The 17,420-nt window shown below is 40.1% G+C and overlaps 1 protein-coding gene and 1 long non-coding RNA gene across 3 annotated transcripts in view; one reads left to right on the top strand and one right to left on the bottom strand.

Moving 5' to 3' along the window:
* LOC112997205 (uncharacterized) overlaps positions 1-10,302 on the top strand; it is a 30,765-nt gene extending 20,463 nt beyond the window's left edge. Inside the window, exons 4-5 of one of the 2 annotated variants that reach the window (XR_010391032.1) lie at positions 290-557; positions 10,091-10,302. This is a non-coding gene — a long non-coding RNA (uncharacterized LOC112997205). Of the gene's footprint in view, positions 1-289; positions 2,152-10,090 lie in introns of those variants that run through there. The other variant, XR_003262639.2, reaches the window with a different exon arrangement.
* The window catches only part of NRK (Nik related kinase), a 108,433-nt gene that overhangs the window by 15,064 nt on the left and 75,949 nt on the right, over positions 1-17,420 (bottom strand). The window contains exons 20-28 of the mRNA XM_064518227.1: positions 16,643-16,761; positions 13,450-13,543; positions 10,561-10,734; positions 9,551-9,680; positions 8,991-9,149; positions 7,162-7,305; positions 5,777-5,911; positions 3,414-3,514; positions 2,741-2,890 (exon numbers count right to left, since the gene is read on the bottom strand). Of these exons, the coding sequence (XP_064374297.1) occupies positions 2,741-2,890; positions 3,414-3,514; positions 5,777-5,911; positions 7,162-7,305; positions 8,991-9,149; positions 9,551-9,680; positions 10,561-10,734; positions 13,450-13,543; positions 16,643-16,761 (1,206 nt within the window). The remainder of the gene's footprint in view (positions 1-2,740; positions 2,891-3,413; positions 3,515-5,776; positions 5,912-7,161; positions 7,306-8,990; positions 9,150-9,550; positions 9,681-10,560; positions 10,735-13,449; positions 13,544-16,642; positions 16,762-17,420) is intronic.

Raw genomic sequence — 17,420 nt, 5'->3', positions numbered from 1 at the left:
GTTCAGTACACATTTTCTGCATGCCACAGGAATAGTGCGTTTCACTTACACAAATTATTTTAACAGATGTTCAGTGCACTAGAATCTCTCCCAGAAGCCAACACATGTCCCCAGTGAAAAAAAAATGCACGTATACAACTATGAAGGTAGGGGTTTATGAAAACATTTTTGAAAGAAAAAGAGGAGAACCTTAAAATGAATAACAAAGCATTTCCTTTTTCAAAGCGCTACTCAAACCAGGATGTTAATTAAATAGTAAATTAAACCACTGCAATTAATATTTCTATAGGAAGCACACAACTGGAGTTTCTACACCATTTTCACAAGCCAGCAACACACAGATCTTTTTTCTTCAAGCACATACATTTACGCATGCCGTAACGGCACAACGAACAGTAAAGAAGCACTGAAGCTGTACTTGCCAAACTGAATATACTCTGGCCAACCACTTGACTCCGTGCCTCCGCGACAACTATCCGTAACACTAGAACGGGTATCCAGAGTCGCAGAGCAATTTTAATGTGTTGCCTTGGTACTCGCATGAGCAATCGAAGCAGGTAAGAGATGGAGAAAGAGGTGGGGAACGAGGAAAAGAGGGTACCAGAAAGCAAAAGTATCTAAAGTCAGCCTGTTAAAGTCTGGTCTGTTGCCACTACAAAGCTCCTTGAGAGAATTATCCAGTCTATCTGATGCTCTTTAAAGTAACAAAATACCGAACAAGATACAGCCACTGTAGCAGCAGATTTATTTCAGGTCTAGAGCTCTTAAGGGAAAATGTATTTTTAGTACATGCTAACTTTTGGTGGAAAAGCACACACAAATAGAGTCACGGTCCTCTTAAAGGTGCCCCACATATTCAGGGCATTCACCTGGGGAGTATGTCTCATCATGTACATAATTATATTTGAAGCCTGTTGAAAAACTAGAAGTGCTCAAAAGGTTCACTTTTTTCTTTGCCTTTCATATCTTGGGCAATTATGCTAATGATCTTTTTGACAAGTCATTATTCATCTTGCTTAGCAACCAACTTCCAGGGATGGCATGCAGGCATCATGGTTAGATTTATAAAGTGATGTCAATTTTTAACAGCTGCATAGTTAACAATGCTACTGATTGTTGGCTCAAATATACCATTTAACAACAGAAATGTAAAGTTCCTTTAAAAAACAGCTTTTAGCAAGTGATTCAACACGTTGTTCTGAATATCTAGAAAAGTTATTTTTAATTAAAAGAAGTTTATAAACTAAAAAACCATCCTCAAACATTGTAGCTATTAGAAATACAGTTTGGATAGCATGTGAAGGCTGTCACTTCAGGGTAGCAGGGGTGATCAAGTGGCTTGCTAAGGAGGAGGCATGGGTTTTCATTTGAATGGAAAACACAGGGCTGAGAGTGGATTACAAATAAAAAAATAAAGAGTTCAAGGCACAGGCTGCAACATGCAGATCTGGGATCAGATTTCTTCAAAGTTCCCCAAATTCCCTTTGGGTCACATTGCCTTGGGATCTAGTGAGGCAATGGCACTCAGATTAGCTAACCCTTTGCCAGTACAGAGCACTGTTGACTTCAAGGAGGTTTTCATGTGAGCAGAGAAGTCCTCCTGCAGGGAGCCTCCTGCCAGACTGGAGCAGTGGGCACCCATCAGTGTTTTGAACCTAACTCCCCAAGTTTCTATGGCTTTTGGAACCCACAAATTTGAAAAGAACTATCTGCAGCTAAAAAACAAAAAGACTTCAACCAGAGCATAAACTTCATACTGGGCAGCCCCATGCCTGCCATTCACGTCTGTAGAGGAATTACTTTGTTGTTAGCTGAGCTTAAACAGGTTTATAATGGTCACCATCATTCCAGCAAACTGGTACACAATACAACATGTACAAATCAACCTGAAATGAACATCTTCATGCCAACTTCTGCTTGAAAATCTAATGAGAAAGTCCCAAGGAAAGTGTAAAAATTCTTTTGAATTTCAGGACTGGTGGTGTGGGCAACTGAGCAGTAAGATCAGCAAATGTATTTAGTCTGGAAGTTGGGATTCTGCAAAGTCATGACTGAAATGCAAATAACAGGTTGGACACTGAGCTTGGATCTGTAATCATGTAAAACAAATGTAACTGTGCTCCAAGGTGAATAAATTTGGATTACTCAGGGGAGCACATGTACACACATGCCAGTATATGGGACTGAGATGCAAATATTTTGATGGAACATTATTTGTATTTGGGCTTGGCTTATACCTGGCTTCTCTAGCTACAGGTACTCATTACTGCAAAGGTAACATTTTTGTAGTAGATCAAAATTTTAAAATACTGCAACAGTCTTTGAAATTTGGGCCAAATTTCAGCTTAATTCAGCGCTATCTTAATCAGCTTGTTATCAACATTCGAAAGCACATTGATAGATTGTAAAAGTCACCTAAATTCATGTAGATATTTTTGTGACTTTTAATGCTTTAAAGAAGTCCTAAATTTCCAGGATAAATCAATTAAACATAATATTGTCCATACAACAGGCTTTCTGACAAATCACGAAATTGATATTCTGAATATGAGAAAAGAAAGGTTTTTAACAGAAGTTCATTGTTATAAAATCCATGTGAAAAGTAGTTTTCTATTAGCTGGCATAGAAAAATTATTCTCCTACCCTGTGTTTTGAAATATAACACAGCACTTTGCCCAACCATCATCAACATACAGCCCAACAAACAGATACGTTTACTTATTTTTTTGGAATATCTTACGTGTGTTGGAAGGTACAGGTCATACACAGATCCAGAATCCACATCAATAGCATGAAAGCCTACTAGTGAGCCATATATCACTTTTAATCTTTGTCCATTTTCAACTGTCAGGTCAACTGACAGTGGTTTGTGATGAAGTGACGTAAAGGACTGGAAAAAGAAAAATCAGACACTGTGTAAAACAATAAAGCTGTTGGTTTCCAGATCAACATATATGATCTTTCTTAAGAATTTTCAGCACTCAAACATTAGCTATTTTTGTTACAGTTGTATGTTGCATTAAAGGAGTAAGTACCCATCATCCATTGAGCTTCGAAGAAAGTTGGATAACTCACTTGTGTTTTGGACTAGGCAAAAATTAGGCTAAATACCATTCATGTTAAATTTCTCCCTCTTTTGAGGGAAACCAGCACCAACTTTGCAAATTCAAACGTGCATTTTGGCACTGCACTGAAACAAGTTGTTTACATCTAACAGAAACATGACTGTGACAGGTTACTGCCTGTCATCTCCAATGCATGTCAAATGAGCTACATTCTCTTTAAGAGAGTATTCATTTTATCTTGAATTAGAAACAAATGTTATGCAAAGCAACGAAAAGCAAAAGCAAAGAGTAGATGATAAAATAGTGAGGAACAGTGGTATATCTGAACCAAAGTGAAGTTTCACTTACCTTAAAAGCCATGAATTTGTGATAAGGCTTTGGAGCCCAAGCATAAACTTCCACTGAGGTTTTCAAAGCGATTACAAGGAATTTAATTCTCTCGTATTTTACTGTAATACAAAAAGAACAATTTCTTAGGTAGCAGAGGGACACTTAAATAAAAAACTAACTTCGTCACGTGGAATAACTTCACAGGACTATTCGTAGAGCAAGAAACTATCCAGCAAGGGAGACTACTGGATTCTGGATGTTAATGTTTAATACCACCAGTGATATGTTAACAACATTTATACATTGCTTTTCATATGCATGTGTATTTTTCTTGTAATAAAGCCTGGTCAGGAAAAAAGGCTTGACCTTGCAGGAAAGCCAAGCTACTTTAATTTAAATGTGAACCCATACCAACATTGCTCCTTGTGAATATGCTACAGTATCTTCTAAGCTACTCTTGGAGGAATGGTGGTTTGCTGAATGATTGTTATACTCTGCAGGCTGAATTTTCAATTCACTGCTCATGCATGGGATTAAATCTCCATGTGCTAGTGTGGGCAAAGGACTCCTCTGTTTTTGAGATGAGTAAGCATTCAAGACACGAGCAACTTCTCCAAGTTCATTAGGCTCATGTTGGGCCCATCAAGAATAAATGCAGAATTGTGTATGGAAAAATTAAGGCTTCTTTGTACATTTTGTTTTAATTCTGCCAGAGGCAAGCATTTGTTTTGGAAATAGACTGCTAAGGCATAGCATCCTGATGCAGTCTCCCCTCATTTTACATTCACTGTTTGCTTGACAGGAAATTTTAAAAGATGCAGGTGTTATACAACTGAGTTAAGGTTTGTTTTCTGTGGGAGGCGGGTTTGCTCAGCCCTTGCCACTCACAGCAAGAGCATTTCATACTTCCCAAACATATACCAGAAGCCCTTGAAGAGTAGATAAGGACAGACCTTGATCAGGAGAATTTAACATAGGCTGAGAAAGGGGGAAACCCCCCCCCACAAAACAATACATCCTTTTCTTCTACCTGGAAAAATAGCTGTAAAAGCAAAGGTCAAGATATGAGAAGATTCACCATCAAGAAAACAACAGTTGCTGTTTTGTCAAAGCAGTAAGATTGGCTTGCAGGCCATTTTTTCCACGAAAACCTTATTTGCATAAAAAAGGAGTAATCAAACTGTCAATTTTATAGGGAAGGTCCTTTGCAAAGCCAAAGAGCATCTCTGCAAGCTCAGCAAATGAAATCACATTTTGATCACAACAGGAGATTTCAGGGTGGTTCTAACTCCAACAGAATGTGTGAAAGTGTTGCTTGCTAAGGGTATGCCTGGCTCAGAGAGTGTTGATAAAACCTTTATTTGAATTACTTAATGGATTTATGACTCTCATGTACACACAAAAGCTCCTAGTAAATGTCTGCCTAATTTTAGGGTTTGTTTTTTTTTTTAAATACTTCAAACCCAAAAATAAGCGAGAGAAGTGGAATACATGGTGCTTAGCCATAATTACAAAGAAAGTAACAATACATCTGCTTCACTTTCTTTCTTGGATTTAACCTGTGCTACTTTTAAAGCCATGAGATCTAAAAGTGAAGAAAAGTCAAGGAAAGCATTTAACAGAGCTCACCCCCTCTCCCTGTCTCCTGCACTCCCCTGTATCATTTCTCTATTTGACTTTGAAAAATGCCACTTTCATATACCATCTTTCAATAAAGCAAAACTTGAGCTATACATCACACCCCCTCAACACAGGTAAATGATAGAAATTATCACAATACTGATGTTCATCTGCAAGAATGGACTGCCTGAAAGTCAAGAGCCAGATGGTACTTCAACTGCTACGATACCAATTGCAGTGTATGAATTTAAACAAAGGTATACTCGGGTGTTTTATAATATAGACACAAAGATAAGCTGTAGAACCTCCAATCTGACCTACCCATGGATATCCTACAGATATGATTTACTAGTATTTTACTAGTCCAATTTTACTAGCCTAACCAGCATTTACTCAGGGTCAGGAGAGAAGCTGAATACTGTGCATGTGGAAAACCTCAGTCTAATGAAGGCCTTAAGTAACTACAGAAATCCTAAACCACTGACTGAGCAACAGACTGTGGCCATCCCTCCCTTCTCCCAGCCTGTGCAAGAAATAGCTGTAATACAACCTGGGAATGGCTGCAAGGAGAGAAGCTATCTGGAATAAGAGGGAGCAAAGTATCTGCTACATAAAATAAGGAGATTTGGCAACAGTCAGAGACATTATGCCCAGTGCAATTCTGAAAGAAAGCTGAAGAAAAATGCTGGTGTTGTGAGATTAGGATGATTAATCAAAGCAGGGTTATGCAGAACTCTAAGGACAAACCAAAAAGACCTTACCAACTTTGTAGTGTACACAGCCTTCCAGGTCACCCACAGACACCCAGCCTTGCCGCTTCTCCACCTCCGGATCATTGCGCAAAATTTTGTTTCTTAGCCATGATAAGTAATACACTCTTAACTTATTCTTCTTGCCTGGGATTTGCAGGAAAAGACAGATGTAATGATTTAGCTCACTGAAGCACAAACTCTCCCACACCCACAAAAAGCCTGAGATTTGTGACCTTGAATACAGAGGGCCTTTGTGCCTCATCAAGGTGAGAAAAGAGACCAGCAGCATAAAAGAAGCCTTGTGTGACAACAGCACTCAAGTGGGAATTGGAATATGAACAATCCTATGGCATTTGGCATACGCGACTCAAGCTTCATGCAAGATTTTCATACTTGATTAAAATTCTTCCCTTAGGCTAAAGAATATGTCTCTATAGATGCATGTATTATCAGAGATAATCAGATTATCTGGCATTTGCTCTCTGATGGGGAGGAAGGAACACAGATATTGCCTACAATGGCCATTTTGAATAAGTGACTCTCTTAGTTCTAATTAACTCACAATCTTCATTACAGGTAGCTATTTTCTTTTGGATGCCTTGCAGGGTGAGAATTACTTTGTCATCTTTTATCTCAGTTAACCTTTCTATTGCTTGAGTTCATAAGGATGTAGGGTCAACAGCAGTCTAGGAACACAAGGTAGTCTAAAAAGGACCATGTCATACGAACAACATACAACAGGACAAACAACTCTCACCATCACCTACCACTGTGAGTCTGGGCTGTAGGCAAGTTGAAGCAATGCATTGCTGGACCTACATCTCTGACCTCATTATGTACTAAGCATCCTTAGAGGCCACTCTCATCCACAGACAAAAAAAGGCCTCAGTACCTTGGCAAGGTAGAATCCAAGCTCTTTGTCAGTAGAGGTTGAAGATGCTACTCCATTTGATGCTATTGATAATTTTACAGGATAGATCACCCTGATATTATTGTTTGTACATCTTGTTGACCACTGAGTGAGGTTATTTAATGATATTTTCATAGAATTGCACTTAAATCGATGCTCATCCATCACAGGAACAAGTAAACAAACACAAACTGACAAACTATTACTTGCCAAGAACCAGTTCATTTTAAGGATATGACACACCTTATACCTCCCACAAACTATTTTACACATTAACCAGGTAATGAAATATCCCAAAGCTTCATCTGAATCTGAAATGAGAATGTAAATGTTGACAATTCAAGATTGTTTTCCTATTAACAGGAATAACTGTCCTGTGATTTTCTGTAAGAGCAAATTCCTCAACCTAGTTTATAACCTAATTCTTCTTTTTAATTGCTTCCAAACCCAATGCAGGTCAGACACTTTTAGACACTGAACTAACCTGATATAGTAATCAGCACATTGAGTCCTTCCAGAACATCCATTTGCTGGAATCGTCTCCTTGTAATTAGGGAATAAACTCTTCCTTGCCCACTTCTGTCCAACAGCCATAACCCATTCTCCGTTCCAACCAGTAAATTTACTCCTGTTAATACACAGTAAAAAGTACAACATAAATCACCTAATGATTCCAAGCTCACCCTGTGTTAATTATTTTTAGAATTGATTCTTATTTGGTCTTTCTTAATGGTACCTGGTAATTTTTCTGTTCTTCGGTGGAAGACCTCTCAGAAAAATGAAAGAAAAAGGAATCTCACCATTAAAGCTTTTACCCAGCAGAACACTTATATGCCCATATAACTTGAAGCATGAGTAGTTCCACTGAAGTCAATGTGTATTTAAACAACAAGGAAATGCTTTGTGAACTTGAACTTATTTGCTGACCTTGGAAAGTGCTTGTAAGCACTGCAAAAACTTCAAAGTCCAGCACCACTCTTTGTCACACAGGAGATCCAACTAAATGATCTGAGAATCTCTTCTAATTTTAAAAACTACGATCCTCCTTTCCCCCAAAGACAAGAGTCAAAGTTCAGGAGGAGGACTAGTTGGAAGAGGGGCTACTGATACTAGGACGGGGAGTGTTTATTTGGAAAACAGTCTGTTTTTTACAAAAATGCTTTCAAGTGCCAAATTAAAGGAATGAATCTATCTGAAATCCAATTGCTCCCAAGGAAGTGAAGGCTCCAGTGGGCTGTCAACACCAGAAGATGTACCCTGTATAAAAATTTTGTTTGGCTGGCATGACAGCTACATTTCCCAGCCAGCAGGTTCTAAAGAAATGACATAAGGTATCCTGCTGTAACAAGCAAACTTTTACTCGCAATGCTCTGCTGAGTACCTGGTGCTCTTCACCCTCAGCACACATTTAATTACAGACCTTGCTACACAGCTCCGTTCTTAATTTAAAATCTTGAACTTCTTCAAACATACATTACACAAAACCTGTGAAGCTGCAAACTGGAAACCTGTATTTCCTTTAGATAATGTTTCACCTACTTCATGCATTTCTCATTCCAGACTCAAAAAGTGACTAGAAGTAAAAGGCTGGGTGAGTCCCATAGAATACATCCTTTTCTTTAGAAGTAGACAGATGGTTAAAACAACTCAATAATTTAGCTACTGTGAGACTGGCCAAGGTCTTTAGTTGTTGAAAATCAGTCTGACTACACTGATCTTGGTTTCATGCCATGTGAAGCTGACCCTGTAAAAAGGTTGATCCAGCAAGGTGGAAACTAAGGCAGGCAAGTATTTGGAAAGATTGATGCCTAACTTGCTTCAGTCTCTGATTGCTCAAAGTCTCACAGAAAGATTCTTGGAACAGCAAACAAACACAACAGCAAAAGCCTTCAGGTTTGGATTATTTCCACTCTTCAGAACTTGATGGATACTGAGGCAGAACTTAACATAATCAACTGAACACTTATTTAGGTAAGGAAGACAAAGCATCACAAACCTGCTTTGTTTCACATTACTAAAACATTTTAATCTTTTGGCTCTTTCAGCAAGCACAGTTTTAACTTGGTGCCTGTTCAAAATGCTTTCTTATTCTGATGCACAAAATCCTTTGCAACTGTAACACATCTGTTTGCCATCTTTTATCAGAAAGGCAGTATCATGTGAGCAGTGTGTAGCTATGTACTTTGTGAACCACTCCAGGATTTTCTGACAGGAGAGGTGCAATACAACTGTGAAACCTGCCTGGCATATACTGACAACGTCTCCTACTGCTGCCTTCCCTCCATACACAAGCCCATGTGCTTCTGAGCTTACCCCACAAAGCCGCACAAAGGATCTCCGAGTTGAATTTCTTCTTGTATTTACGAATTTCTGGACTGTCACTCTGTGGGCGGATATTTGTTGGGTTAACGTTGACAACAGAGCCCTTCCTCACATTCTCTCTCCTGACAGGCTCAGGTTTTGCACTAGATGCTAGAAGACAAGACATATGGAATCACAAAAAATGTGGATGTTTGGCTATGTCTCACATTTGGCCTGTTTATGGCAGACTCCAGAGAGATCAGAAAACACCTTGGGAGCATAATATAGCAAGAGAAAGAACCACGTGTCCGGAAAATTTCTCATGTATTCCTGAGTATGCACTGTGACAACATAGAGTAGAGTAGAGCAAGCTGCATTTGGAAGAAGGGTCAGAAGCAGTACAATGAAGCTCACAGCAATGTGGAGTTTCAGTTTCTGGAGATGTTACTGACAGTTTCAATTTTCAAGCACTAAACCCTTCCCCCTCCATTGCCCCAAGAAAGAAAAAAAAAGAAAAAAAAGAAAAAAAGGCCCAGGAATGACATTATAAGAGAAGAGTAAAGCATACTCACGAGAACTACAGGGAGGTCCTACTGGACTGGTGGGAGGGGTGATTGGCAGAAGTCTAGGATCTATGAATGAAGTAAATGATGTTGTAGATGATGTACTGCTTTTTGAAGGTGTACTTTCAGTGCACGGCGTCTACAATGAAAAACAAGGTCTGTTCAGGAAGACAACACTAGGGGAGCAAACAGCACGCTGCAATGTGAGTGCCTCTGAGGAAATGGCATATGGCATAAATAGATGTGACGAACATCTTAGAGCAGTAGATACACAGTACAAACTCAGTGAGAAAAACAGGAAGCCTGAGCAAGAGTTGTGGCAGGATTCTTAGCTAGACACTGCACTGCAATGAAATAATTGGTCCCTAGAAGAGGAGAATGAATAAAAGTCTCCTTACATTTCGATCACTCCATCCTGTCTCATCACCAGCAAAGAGATTTGAGTAATTCCTCCGAGGAGGAAGCTGTTGCCTGAAGTAAGGCTGTTTTTAGGACCTGTCTCACGACAGAGCTATTATCTACCTCCAGTAACACGCTTCTCCCCAACAGAGACACATAGCATCCCCTGCGCTTGTAGCATGATTAGAGTTCCTTGAGGCTGCCAAGATGCGTTTCTCTGGTTCACGCTCCTGTGTACTGTCAAATGACACTTGTGCTGAAGGCAACCCAGACACAGTGAGCAGAGGCAGGCCAGAGTGCTGTGCTGACGACATTACAGGTAAAGGAGCAGAGGGCAAAAGCCACTGAGCTTTCAAGTTTGTATGGGCTGGGGTGGGGGGAAGGAAGTAAGGAGAGAAAGGGAAGAGGAGAGAGAGATGGGTGGGGGAGAAACACCTGGAAAAACAGAACAGGTAGGGAGCCCAAGATTTCTTAGCCCTAGAAAAAAGCTTTTAGAGAAAAGAAGGGATGTTGTCAAAGGACAGATGGAGTTAAAAGACTCTCAATCTCAGGCACCGAAGGGCTGGAGGGAAACAATGGTTCAATTCATTCAATCTAACAAATCTAATTTTATCATGTACCTTATTCACAGATTTGTTCTGAGGTTCCTGGCTAGTCAGTGGCACTTTTGGCTGTTTCACAGAGGAGTCTGAAACTTGGCTTTGCTGGAGGAGATCTGGCAGGAGATAGTTCTGGTTGTTTACACTCCAGAGGCCTTCGTGGGTGCTAGAAATTTGTTTCCCTAAAATCTGATCCTGCACAAGAGAACACATGGTTAAAGTCCACATCTGGCATACTTCCAATGCACTGTGCAAATCCAGTTAACAAGGACAATAACTAATGAGGATACAGGGGAGGGTGCTATTATACTCTGCATGGTGCATCAGCTAAAGATGAACCCCACAGAAAGACTAAAATAAAAGGAAAATACAAAAGCATGTGGCAAACACCTGAGACATCAACATAGACTTCCACCTCTGAAGTGCTCCACAAATGTTACTTATCTACCTTACCCCAAGCAGTAGGTAAAGAAATAACTTCATCCTCAGAGACACTTGAGACAGAGAATCAAATGACTTGCCTAACACTATAGATCTGACCTATGCCAAGGTCAGATGTAGGTACTTCTTGATTCAGGACCTGCATTTAGTTCAAAGCCCCTTATTAATTTCATTGCTACTTTACATCTACTCAGTTAGGAAACCTTCTTTTAGAATGATCACATTCAGTCGGATCCCATATCAGACTTGCCAATACAGTAAGATTTGATTCTGCAGCCCTCTTTGTAGGATCCCGCCAGCTTTGAAGATATACTTGTAAACTCTGTAAGTTATGAGACATCACACAAACTCTCTCTGCTGACACGGTGAAGTACCAAATCATGGGACCACATGGGTAAGCTTCTGGGAAAGCAGTCCCAGGAGCTTTGAGAGGAAGAACAACGGGATTTGTAAAGCAAACTTGTCCCAGATGGAGAGGGCAATGCAGAAGACTATCCTCCTTAGTACCGCAGGGTACTGGACTGCCATCGGCACTGGAGCGTAAAAAGGGATGGGAGCTAACTGCTACACTATAAAATTCCTCCTGAATTATACCAAAGCAAAATGTACCTCCTCACTCAGTTTTTGACCGGTTGAATTCAAGGCAAGTCTGTACATTGTACTGACTTTGATAAACAACCTACTGAAACCAACTAAGCTTTATTTGAATGCTGGCCAATATATCAAAAAAAAGTAGATAATTCTAAAATAAAAGATGTTTGCATTTTAAAAGCCAAGTAATTATCTAGAAATCAAATGGATGCTCTAAGAGATTTACATTTTACTTTAGCTATTTTAAAAAAATAACGTGTTAGTATTTGAGATCAGGGAATCAAATCATTATGGGTTTTTTTTGTTCAGTTTTGGGTCAGGTTTAGCTGAACTGAACCCAACCTCCCTTAGAATTGTTTGGGCAGTGTAGCATGCCCTAACCACTTCAAATCAGTTCATGCTGAAGAGCCTGGGAAAGGGATATTGGATAAGGTCAGGGAGCCTCACAGTCGCTGTGGTTGGTGAAATGGAGGTGGGAGGAATAGATAGGATTCTCCATGAGAAGAAGGGAAAAAGCTGGAGGGGGTCAGAGATGTTTGTGAGGAGAGGTGGGAGTCATCTGTGTGTTCTGTCTCCTGAGACTCCCTCCCCAAGCCCACCAGAAAATGAGACCTCTGCCCTTGTCCATCCTCCCCCATCCCCAATCTGGGACTCAAAGACCCCATTCTTCTCCCTTCCCTCAAGCAGTCAATACCCAGATATCAGGGGAAGGGGAAAGCATTGGGTTGTTCTTACTACAGGAAAGAAACAGGCAGGCTCAAGTTAGAGAGTCAGTAAAGAGCTCTGAAGCTGGGAAATGGGGGTTGGAGAGAGGCTGGAGTCAGTATTGTTATTCCTTTGCAACCATGCGGGTGGAGATGGAGGGACTGTGAAGGTGAAATTGTTTAACGCAGCACAACCATTTCCGTCACACTGCTGTTCTGAATTGGTGGAAATGAAATTCTTTCATTTCTAGTATGGATCAATAAACTTTAAAATAATGGCTCAGGTTCAGTTTAGATTTGATGAAGACAAACAGTGTGAGCTGTTGAGATTATGGTTCGGTCTGATTCCTTGTTTATAATTCCTTCTCCAAAGCGCGGTCTGAAGCTTAGAAATCACACCTGGGGTAAAAGAAACTTTTTTTCCTCCTAGCTCCTCCACAGCTCACGTTAGCAGAAGTGGGGAAAACAGTTTCACAGCAATTTATTTTCCTTATCTGTGAAATGAGAATACATTCACTAACGTGAGAAGTGCTCTGACATTGTGTGCAAGCCTTATTACTGTATTTTTTTGGTTTTGACCACAAAGAACATTGTTCTGCTTTGCTTGTCTTCATCTTTTCTACACTAATATTTATCACCAAGGAAAATCCACAGGACTCAAAGTCTTTGCTGGACACTACAGCTGGGAAGGAACCAGAACATGGCATATGAGAAGATACATATTTTTGCTGAGTCTGTAGGGATGAAGTGTTTTTTCCCCTTTGGGTAACATTTTAAAAAGTAGGGGATACTTCTCTTTATATTGAAATAAAAAAAAGATCAAAATTTTTAAAAATATCAACAATACACATTGACTATGATCAACAGTATTGCTTTTTTCAACTCCTCTAGTGCATTCAGGAAATATGCTGATATCACAAAGTAATACCAGGTCAATAACAAGGACAAATAAAGAGGCACAATTTTGTACCTAAATGTAAGCATATTTATAGAAAGCACAAAACCTGAAACAGTTCACATTTTTTCAAGGCTATAGCTATAACTCGAAATGACTGAGCAGGACTTCATGGTGAAATAGCTGCCCAGAAGAAATGGATGCAGTGTTCATCACGTACGTTAATGATCTGGCTCCCCACGCACGCTGTACCCACCCCCTTACAAATGACCAAATTACCTTCTGTTCTGCAACGGTGCTTTGGGGTTTCAGTTCAATTCCATCTGGTACTCTTGTCCTTGAGAAATCTGCCACTCGGTTACTTAGCAGTTGCCTGGTAACAAATTCCAATTAATGAAGAGAACTACTTCAGGAGGAAAAAAGAAAAAAAAAAATCCTCCCCGACATACACATGTTCAAAACTGAGCATAATTAATGTTCACCAGTTATATGTTAAGGTTCTCCTACAAAAGCAAGTTGATTAGTCTGTGGACATGCCTGAGCGGCCACGAGTCTGAGGACCCCTCACGGTAGGAAGCTCTCCCCACCCGAACAGATTGCTTCCCTACAGCTCACGGATCATTCTGACAGATGCTGCATTGGTCAGGGAAGTGAGAGCTGGTCCTTCGAGTGGTCCTCTGAGCGGTGCCTACTCCAAAACCTCTCCTGTCTCTCCTCACACACTACCCTGAGGGGTGCAATCGTTAGCCACCCGCTTTCCACAAAAGGTGCAGCAGCAGCACCTGTGAAGGGAGGAGGAGCTGAGTAGCTCTATGCTGATACCAAAGGCCTGGGAAAGCAGTGGCAGGGCCCATCTGCTGAGGTTTACTGTGACTGACTACGCTGGCGTTTCATAGTGCCATCCAGCTGTCCCTACAATGTGACCATCCTCACTTCATATAAAAAGAAAGTGAAGCACACAGAGGCAGAAGAATATAAGAGCTGCTGGATAGGTTCAGACCAAATGTCCTTCTTTCCCAGTATCCTGTCTTCAACAGTAACCAGAAACAAATACTTAAGGAAAGGGTAAGAACAGAGCAAGCACATATTGTGATATACCCCCATTCTTCCAGTTAGCTGCAGCTAAGGGAGTTCCTACCTGAGCAGCAATATCTTTGTTTTAAACTGTTGGTTTTATGCACTAGTGCAACAACCTCAAACTTCTGCCAATGAAGCTCTGACCCCATTTCTGTATACTTTCATTCCATATTTATCTATTCCAGAGCGCTCTCATTACAGCGATTCATTTAAGTGTATTTAGTTTTTGCTTCTTTCCCAGTAATTAGTAAATTGATTGGATTCAGGATCCTGGTGTGAAGGGCTCTACAGTGCTACTAGTGCTGAACTGCAACAGGTAGAAGAGTTTAAGAGTTTTTTTTAATGTTGCCAAGGCAGTAATAAAGAATGTGGTTTTGTGCAGAGGTCTACTGTCTTAATACGAGTGCAAAGAAGTTTGTTTGTTTTTCTTTCCTACAAGAGGTGTAAACATTGCATTCATACTAAACTTTGGAATGGCAGGACATAAAGTAGGATCAATGATGAGTGCAAGAACATGCTCTTATCAGGAAAGCAAGCAGCAAGTAATCTCGAAAAGCATGTAAACATCCCACTTTCTAGCGGTGGCCAAGCACGCACATGCACTCATCTTGTTTAAACTTTGCAGGTGAACAGCTTACAAAGAGCAGAGAGAGAAAACTAAGCTGTACAAAAAATTAGCCACAGTAAATCTGGTGTTTAAGGGGCTTTGCAAATGCCTCATGCATCAAAAGAGGAAATACTCTTTGTAGAATGGGAGAAACGAACATCGAATATATATACTATACAAGCAGGTATAATGCTGGATCACATACAGTGACAACCTTTCCCTAAAACAAAAAAAGGATGTGTTCGAGGAAGAATTCTGGTTCATCTCATCGAAAAGAAAAACAATACCAAAAGTTGTTTTTTCTGGTGAAAGACAGCTGCCCTTGGTCCCAGCTTTCTTGGAAACAAACCTATTCAGTTTAGCTAGCAGGATTTGACGAAGAGGATATAAAGCTCTTTTCCTGCATATGCTTATGTCCCTCCCAAGCCTTGTCCTCCTAAGCACCTCAATGGAAGGTGCAGCATGAATATCAAAAGCTGCTCCATAGGCAAGTTAAGAAAAGAAAAGAGATCATTTTCAATAGCCAACTAAAATCTGGCCCAAGGTGTCTCAGCCAAAGCCCACACAGAAACACTCCTACAGAAGGAGCTTCAGACCTGGCATTCACATGCTTTAGATAACAGGAAAAGAAAAAGTTTTTGAACAGAACTACACACTTATTCAGGTGCACTGAACAAGCTCCAAGATTTTCAGCACTCTCCTTCCTTATCCCTCAGCTTTGAAAATGAACTCCAAAAATGCAAATCAGAGGCATATGCAGGCACAAAAACTCTGCCTTCAGAGCAGCACAGTGGAAAGGACTGGTACCAGGCCAATGTAAGAGCTTGCCAAGAGTGCTATAAATCTGTCTCTTCCTGAAGCCTGACAAAACTGCATGTGCAATTATGTCAGAAGAGCAACAGTCCTATCCCAGAGAGCTCTGTGGTACAGTGATGCACTTCAGAGTAAATCCTAAAACTTGAGTTAAACTGGGAGTCTCTTTGCAACGAAATTAGAAGTTTCATTCATCAATATTAAAAAATACTTTTGTTTGCAGTTCTGAATAGCATGGTTGACTGATTGATCCCCTTACTCTCTTTCATTTGGAATAGCAAGTTATTCACACTCCATTATTTCTCAGCAGAATACACATTTTGTATGACAGGTAAAACACCACAAGATGTCAGTCACAAAATCAGCAAGAGAAACAGGAAAGCTAAAGAAAAACGGTTACTATGAGATCAGCTTGGTAAAAGCTGCAATGTATCATCTGGTAACTGCAGCAATTTGCAAAATAACAATATTAAAAATACAGCAAAATTTTACTAAGACAAATGCTGCTTGCACCATCCCTATTTATAAATAGTCCAGGTGCAAGACTCAACTTTTCAGTGGTAATTATTTCTACTGAAGCGAACAGGCTGACTGAATTCAACGGTCATGTTTAACCTGCTTTTCTCATTGTATTCTGTATTTAGCATGAAAGTATACAGTTTTTTTCTTTAAAAAATTCTATTTAAAAGTTGATCAATGTGAAATAATCTCTATAAAAGCACTACATACTGATATTCAGTTAAAACAAGACATTTCATCACTGTCCCAACGCAGCAAGTCATCAAAGCTTATTACACTGCATACATCTGATGGAGCAAACACTGACCCCCAGGAGTTCATTATAGTGAGATTAAGCTGCGTAATTACAGCTGACATAAATGACTGATAGTAGTTTCAGAGGAGAGGTATTTATAGATGCCAACTTTTCCTAGATATTTAGAAGTGTGTAATAAAAAGGAAAAAAAACAAGCCAACCTTGTGTGGTTCATGTCATCTTCATCACTGCTGCCAACTTCATCACTAGATGAGGAATAGTCTGCTGCTTTTAAGAATGAATTGGCACTGTCCTTCCCCTTGGCAAAGGAGCCTGGACTCTGAATAAAGAAAACTCAGCTGATTTTTTTTTTTTGCTTTATAAGAACCCATCACTAAAAAACATGTGCAGTATTTTACTGTCCCTGCAAACGTAGTTACTGTCACTTCTATACTGAAAAATTTATTAGGAAGCCGATGCTTTTGGTGGTCCATCACAAGTGCATATTTCACACAGGACAATGACCTAAGCCAAAACATTTGATTTTCTTTAAAGCCGAAATGTGACTAACTTTAATCAGTATGTTATTTTGAATCTCAAACTTTTATGATTTTATCTTCACATGTTGCAGGAGTACTGAAGTACTTCTTTTTTAGTACTAGAAAAGGAGTGCTTTGCATCTGTACTAGCAGATCATACCAGCCTGAGTTTTATTTTCCGTCCCAGACTAGCCTGAGGCTTGCAAGGAGCCAGGCCTGAGTACGTGCTTGTATCCAAGCAGGCTGGGTATGAAGCACCTCTGGGCTAGAAAGGTAATATTAACAGAGCCATGGCTGGCATCCGCAGAGGCTTTTACACCCCAATCCTACACAAACTCATATACAGGCCTCCCACGTTATTGGCAATGGCCTAAACATAAGGTCTTCTTAAGCCAGCAGAGGTTGAGGTCACTAGGATGCTACTGCCTCATGCTGCACGTGACCTGCTGCCCAGCTCTGC

Source organism: Dromaius novaehollandiae, chromosome 11 (assembly GCF_036370855.1).
Source record: "Dromaius novaehollandiae isolate bDroNov1 chromosome 11, bDroNov1.hap1, whole genome shotgun sequence".
NCBI lineage: Eukaryota > Metazoa > Chordata > Aves > Casuariiformes > Dromaiidae > Dromaius > Dromaius novaehollandiae.
This window is presented reverse-complemented; position numbering and strand designations above follow the sequence as displayed.